At 33.6% G+C, this 7,800-nt stretch overlaps 1 protein-coding gene across 1 annotated transcript; it reads right to left on the bottom strand.

Annotated features, from left to right (window-relative positions):
* Nucleotides 1-5,750: 5,750 nt before the first annotated feature.
* Nucleotides 5,751-6,880, bottom strand: LOC119832831 (pupal cuticle protein). Its single transcript, XM_038356618.1, has one exon. The coding sequence runs from the start codon at nt 6,797-6,799 to the stop codon at nt 6,011-6,013; it is 789 nt and encodes a 262-aa protein (XP_038212546.1). The 5' UTR covers nt 6,800-6,880; the 3' UTR covers nt 5,751-6,010.
* Between the last annotated feature and the right edge of the window lie 920 nt (nt 6,881-7,800).

Genomic DNA, 7,800 nt, shown 5'->3' with positions numbered 1-7,800 from the left:
ATATATATAAATAAATAATCTATTTTACATCCGGTATATATATATGTATGCCATAGGGTGACCATAGGTTCAAATGCTGATTTAGTTATATAAAACGAAAACGCAGATGGTTGTATGTATCACTAAATTTTGCTAGATTTTATACTTCGCACTCAACAATAATTCGTACAATAGTAGTACATCATGTCATGTCGCGGTGACTCGGAGGTTGACCAGACCATCTTTACACAATATTTTATATGAAGATAATTTATCATACATAATGTATCGTATGTCACAGATAAAAGGAATAAAATAGACGAGGTAGGAACTAGAATCCCCAAGCGGTACGTATGTAACGATCTTAAACAGTTAAAGCGGACAGGGTTGACGAAGTTAAGTCCATGTTACGATGTTACGGCCTAAACTTTATGGTCACTAAACTTGACTTCATTGCCCGGCTTCTGAGCGTTTCAATCTCATTTATATGTTCATTCGTTTTATGATAATTTGAAGGCACTTATTTCGATAAAAGAAATGTACTTTGATTTTAATAAAATATTGCCATTCGAAACTATTTTTTAAATTGAGAATATAGCTATTTATTAATTAAAATAAAAAAAGAAGGATCATAAACATGGATTTTTAATAAAGCACATTGAGTAGAAAAGGTCATATAGAACAACAGAAAATGAAGCGAATACATATTAGCTCTATGATATTATAATGTTTAACATTGTCTTATTAGAGGCAAACTTTAGCGACAAGATGTGTAGGATAAATTCACTCCAAGATCATCAGACAGGTGAATCTAAATAAAAGTTTCCAAAGCAAAACCCGAAGTTCGGTGCAAACATTCACTTCCATAATGTTTGGTCTAATATCGATTAGCTTTCGTGCTGCCTCTTGAACATTATTCTGGAAGCTTCTTGGCCCTCCCGAGGGACGGTGTCGGAATACACGCAATAGACACTGGATACATGATAGCAAGCCGTCATGCTGTCTATGCTAATATATTTAACCTGAACACTTCTTTGTTCTCCGTTGAAATATCAATATATTGGAAATGGATGCTGATTGCTAGTTTGACATAAAACTTCTTTAGCACTTTACAGTTCTTTTCATTTCTTGAAAGTAGACACTTTTAAATTGAAAGAAGATAAAAATGTTTTTTGAAATTTTAGCTGTATGCCTTAGTATCATGGAACACCTAGGTTTTATTAAGATCATGGGCACATCCTAACCTATCCTAAAGGAAGAATTGTTTTCAGGGAATTCAAAGATACAAGATTTAACTCTGCACTTACACGTTTTATAACTAGTTCTGTTTTGACTATAGTATTACGGTATTTAACTGAATTATTTAATTTATGATTTAAGTAGTAACTATAAGTTTAGCTACAATTTGAGATTATTTATTTTTCTGATCTCTTGATTATTAAAACTGCTAATTTATCGGATATTAAAATTGTTAATTTACCTGACTTATTTTATTTAATAAATTCTGTATTGTTCATACGTTTCTATAAAAATTTATGTAACAAAAATCTCACTAGAGGTCTTAGTAAGAAAAAATGCCACGTTCGTTCTCATTAAAATTTAGTCACAACGGACCAGAACTATAAGTTTTGATTATACAAGCTGCTACTTGCAATATATCTGTGTAACCTAACCTACCCACAAGAAGAACTTTCCGGAAAAATAACAAGCAACTCATGAGTTCAATTTTAAGTTTCCACCGAAATTTCGCGTGTAATTCCCGACCGACTTTCATTACAGAATTTAAAAATTTCCTACAAAGTGATAAAACAAAATCAAGTTCCGAGGGTTGCCAATTGCTTGGTGTTTGTCGTATTGGTGCACAAACTCACGTCGGTCGTGATTCGAACCTGAATTCTTCAGAGATGCACAATGCATACAAAGTGAACTACAAATCTACTGAGCCGTGATTTTTCTTTCCTATATCTTCAGATGGCTCGAGGAAGTGACAAAGCGCGATTCTTACATTTCCAATAATGGAACGTGTTCCGAAGACCTACGTGAGGCAAACGTTTGCATATTTGTATGTGACTTTACATTCTTTTAACATAAATTGCTCTCTTACGTATTGTGTACGTCTTTTCCTATTGCGAGTAATCATGCGGAAGTAGCATGCGTTTCAACTACCATAGTTTTTATTTACATACGCTTATTAAATCGTCTTGCTGATCCATGTTAGTTTTATTGGTTTATATTTAAATTTTTATAATTATTTATTAATGTACTATGTCACTCTGTGACATTCTATTGTTTTTTCTAAAAACATAATGAATTTTAATAAAACGAAATCGATTGTTCGCTATAAAAATTACAATGACCTGGATATAATGCACATTTTTCTGGTTTCCTTTTGTATATTAAGGGGTACATTGCAAAATTGTTGTATAATAAGCGAAGTTAAAAATTTTTCCGTTCCAAACACAAATTGGTCGTAAAGTGTAGTTGAAAATGTTATCTAGTTAGATAAAGGCAACTTTGCACCCCTACATATTAAACTTTTCTACAGCAACGCTTCACTTAACACAGATTAAACTATTTTCTGTTAAAATATTTCTACTTTCTTATAAAGACGGAACGTGGTTTTTAAAAACAATTTCAGTACTTTATTACTGTAGTATTTGTAACGCTCTTAGGTTTTTAACAAAATTGACATATCTACGCAGTCATAACTTAATACTTGTCGAGTTTAAATGTAGTATGTTTATATTTGCCAAGAAGATGAGAATAAGAGAATATGAGCAATAAATACCTTCTTAGCGGAGGCCCGTTACCTAAACTATTCATTTAATTGCCTTTCTTGGACGAAAATTACAACCGATTGCTTGTTTTAGCCGCAAAATAAATAATAGAATAATTTATTTCCACAATAACAGATATAAATGTAACAAATATACCCCAAACCCATAAAATCCAGAGACCGGTGTGTATGTGTTGCTAAGAAATAAGAATTAAATATAATTTGGCAAAAGATAAATAAGAATAACATCAAGACGAGATAGTAGAATTACATATATGAAATATTACACGTAACAAAAATGGTATTTGCTGTTGCTATGCTCGATTTCAACAGACATCTAATTAGGCGTGTCTAAAAGAATGAATGCCTTTTTAATTCGCCATTCACCGACAAAGTAGATAAAATCAGCCCCGCTAACTTTGTCTTACAACTTTTAAAATAATACATTATTCATACATTGCTTGTGGATAATATTATAAGAGGTTTTTATATCTTTAATCCGCTTTTTATTTAATGCTGTGTACACACCTTCAGCCTATTTCGCCAAGATTATTGTTTGTATAAATAGATTTTTATTATAAAAACGAGAAGTTTAGAGAACAACTGTTGCGTTCAATTCTATTCGTTATATTATACAATTAAATGGGTAGGTTATGACTGCATAAGCGGTAATACTGCACGCTGTTCTTTTTTGATTCAGATTGTTTTTTATTTGGTCTCCTTTCCTGTATAGTTTGGTACACATAAAATAGTTTTGATTCAATTTGATTGAAGTGACCGTTAGTCCAGTCATTTAAGCTTAAATTAGGTAAGAATCTCAGAAATCGAGATAACCAGCTGTAAGTATGTAAATAGATGTGATAGTTCATCAACTATATATGGCGCGTTGACCTTAAGTGATACTGTGACCGCGCGCTTTCCGCCCTTTATCACGAAAACGGTTCATCGTATAAAAAAAAATTGAAACTAAATTTGTCGAGAATTTTGTATTCTACAATATTGTTAATAAATACAAATAGCAAAAAACCCATGGGAAGTGAGATATTTCCAAAAAACGCGCAAAATTTTTTGTGAAATTTGACCTTGTTACAGACTTAGCTGGGCATCTCGAATTCCGAGTTGAACTTACTATAATGAGTGGACTACGTGGAATGTAAATTATACAGAACTTATTTTCTACATACATCAATGGGGACGAAAATGGTTAGAATTAAACCTGCTTAGGTTTTCTACTAGATTTAGATTAAAGATGAACTAGTACAATGAGAACTATACCTTACATTTTTAAAACTTTAAAACCTTAATCCAAGAATTGCATTTACCAATACTCTGCCTTAACTTTAGTTGAAATATTAGTTTATAAGAGTGGCCTACTTTCCGCTTTTTGCGCTCAACTCGATTGGACTTTTTATTTCTTCCAGGTGCATTTAGAGTTCCATTTCCTTTGTAATAATATTGTTAATAGATAAGTTTATTAAAGCTCCCGAGATCGCTCTAGCGTCTTTTAAATTACATCTTTTGCTTTCGTATAATTTTATGGGTTTATTTTATTGCGGTTTATACAGATGAAACAGATATGAATATTCGTGTTTCTTAAGTAAATCATTATATGATATTTGTTTAATGTATGAGAGTTGATACAAATCAATGCTTCAATGACATGTAAATGTATTATACAATATACATGATCATGAAGTATTGAATAGCGTACTTTAGAAAATAATAAATTTTTATTAAAACAAAATTGGTATGTTGCAAGTGGTGCAGAATACAATCACATAGTATGAGCAATCGACAAAGGTTGAACACCAATTGGTGGAGCCATTCAAGTGATTTGCGACATTCCTCTCGCTTTGAGCTGTGGTAAGTTAGTCAGCTGTTATGAATGGGAGTACGTTTGATGACTCGTCGCAGCATTGTTCATTTGAACCATTAATTACTGTTAATCTTGTTTATTTCGAATTATTTGAATCAAATCGTGAAGATCTCATTATTGAAATAATGAAGGCACATTCATAATTACTAATGAATGCAAAAACAAATTTCACAAAATCTAAAATTATTTGAAGGGGTTTAAATATTATATTCTGCTAAGAATGTATATATTTTACAGTTAAATAATTGTGTACTTAATAATATCAATAACATATGGAATCTAATTGTATCTATTTATGTTTCTTATCTCAGTAACCGTCAATCATTCATCAAACACACCTTTATGAATTAATTCTATTTTATCTCGCAAAATATCCATTACATAACATTATAAATAATCATAATGTCTACACGTGCTCCAATTAACACAAAGCTAAATTTATTTCGAAATTTAATTATATTTGAGACATAGCCAAGTACCAAATAACGTACGTTTCACAATTACGAAATCTGAGATATGGCTAATTCTCGCTGTACTATTGTAGGCAGGGTAAATGGAAAGGCGTGGCAATTCACTGGTTGGAATTAATAATAGCGTTTATAAGCGTTAAGGTGATCTAGTTGGGCTTGTGCAAGTTCTGTAGAATGCGGACACTGCCACCTCGTTGGAACCTTGTGTAGCAGGAAGTTGACCACTTTTATTGTGGGCAAAAAAGCGAAATGTGGACACCATTTTGAGGGGTCAGCGCGGTTGCAGTTTTCGGCATTTCCGCATTATTAATATGCAGCATGCTGTTTCTGCATTTTAGTAAAACAAGATGAAATATAGGAAGACTATTCTTTCTTGACTACTTTCCATTTCGGAAGTACCTGATTGATCGGTATTTCTTGTGATGTATTGACAGCTAATCCTATACTAAAATTATTATGAAAAACAATATAAAACGCAATCGATGTATTAACATATCTAGTATATACACTTGATTGTATGAAGTTAAAAAATGTTTATTGATGGAAATATTTATGTGACAACGTAATGATAACTAGTATTGAAAAAATAATAAGAACACAACAATCTAGGATAATAGTAAAGATACATAAAATACAGAGATAACTACAATTGGCAAGGAATACATTTTATTTAAAAACGGTTTATAATTTATGTACAGCTACATATATTTACAAATTTTCGTACGCATTTCGTTACCAACTCTCCTCTGCAATAACATAACAATATTAAACTGTCCGTCAACACACAATATCACAGCAAAACAACAATAAAGAAATGCTCTAAAGCAGCGGTGCATGTGCGCCGCGCGATTCTATAGCTCGACGATAATGTGTTTCACAATTACCATCGCCGAGGCACGACCTACAGATTTAAACTTTGTGGAATGAGTAAGTGTAGCCGTCAGGAGCCCTGTTCAGACTGAACTTGCCTGGGGGAAAGAATCTTGCTGGTGGGGGAGTGGTCGGTTCGTAGTATTGCTCCCTAGCCTGGGGGGCATTGTATTGTTGGGTTTGCACACCACTGTATTGAGCTTGCTGAACACCAGGGTAAATGTTGTTAGCTTGGAACTGAGATTGAGGTTGAGGTTGGTATTGTGGTTGAGCTTGGTATTGTTGTGGCTGGTACTGAGGTTGAGGGGCTACGTAGTTTTCTTGTTCGTACAACTCTGGGTGATATTGGCCATCATCTACACTGGGTTTGGAGTTGTAGTTACGAGGAGCAGAGTACTGCTGGGGTGCGGAGTATTGTTGGGGTGCACTGTATTGGTTGGATTGGTATTCTGGTGGCTGGTAACGGGGGTCTGGCGTGTATCCAGGAGTGGGGGCCACGGGTTGGGGAGCAGTTGGGATGTGGTCACCAACAGCTTGGAATCCATTTTTGCCAGCAATGTAGTTCACTGTCTTTTTCTGTCCAGTTGGGTCGATGTAAGAGTAGCTGCCTCTCCTGTTGCCGTCCGCGTCGGTTTCCTCCTTGAAGTTGATTCCATCTTCTTGTTGGTACGCGGCGCCGAAAGCTCCGTTACCACTGAGATACCGCGCTTCTTGCACAATAGCAGCCGTCCTCGGATCACCTGCGTATTTGGGGACGCGCCTTGCGCCCTCCTGTTGCTGACACGCGACAGCCGCGATAACAAAGGCGAACGTAATGAGCCTGTACATTTTTGCTCAAAATGTGCACTGCTCGCGTGAAAGTAACAAAGTGTGTCGTGGCGGGCGGGTCAACAGGCTTTATATGAACAGTGAAGGCCTTGAAGTATATTGGAAGGGTCCCAAGATCTGACCGCGAAAATGTATATCACTCTCAGTACATATATGCAAGCAACGGATGCTTGGGCATATCAAGGAAATGACATTCAGGTGAGGATTAAAAGCATCGTCCCCTGGAAGTATTTTTGAACTCGTTTAAATGTCAACTTGTGTGTGATATTGGATAAAAGTATTCATTCCTTATAAATCAATGTTAATTTTGAAAATTTTTACTGGGGGTGTATTTATAATACATATTTTGAAATACTTATACGTCTGTAGCATAAAATCACATATATGTGTTGCAGAATATTCAATACGAGGGGCGTGACCAATAGAAAATTACACTTTTGCGAATCCTTAAGAATTAATCATTGCTTAATAACATTATATTATGTTCTTTTCTATATAACGTTTATATCAATAGAGATATATATTTTAAATTACCCAATAATTGGATGTCCTACTTAATGTAAGAATTTCAAAGGCCTATAGGTAGATTTAAATAACATTATGCTAATTCGTTTTGAAAATTACGTGATAGTGTATTCTATGCACATTGCATTCATTATAATATTATATTAGCTATAATTAAATAATTTATTTAAAAGTAGTTTTTATTAATGCCAGTAATTTCGTTGTTAAATATTAGTCGATTATGTTTTGACTTAGTATTGGAACACGATCACATTTTAGATATCATATTTTGTATGAGTGGGAAAAGAGAAGCTTTACTATTAATTTTTTTTATTAATATGATTATTTATTTATGAAAAGTATTTTTGGCCAAAACTAACACTTATTTCTTTCTTCAATTTCATCCAGATTCATAAATCCTTTTTTAAATTACGACAACTACCTTAAAAAAGTAATATTTTTATGGGCAATAAACAATGTGTTGGCTAATGTTAGTA

This window comes from Zerene cesonia, chromosome 16 (assembly GCF_012273895.1).
Source record: "Zerene cesonia ecotype Mississippi chromosome 16, Zerene_cesonia_1.1, whole genome shotgun sequence".
NCBI classification, from domain to species: Eukaryota; Metazoa; Arthropoda; class Insecta; order Lepidoptera; family Pieridae; genus Zerene; species Zerene cesonia.
This window is presented reverse-complemented; position numbering and strand designations above follow the sequence as displayed.

What these genes read in the sequence shown, in the direction of transcription:
- LOC119832831 (XM_038356618.1), bottom strand. Translation starts at nt 6,799, where the DNA reads ATGTACAGGCTCATTACGTTCGCCTTTGTTATCGCGGCTGTCGCGTGT.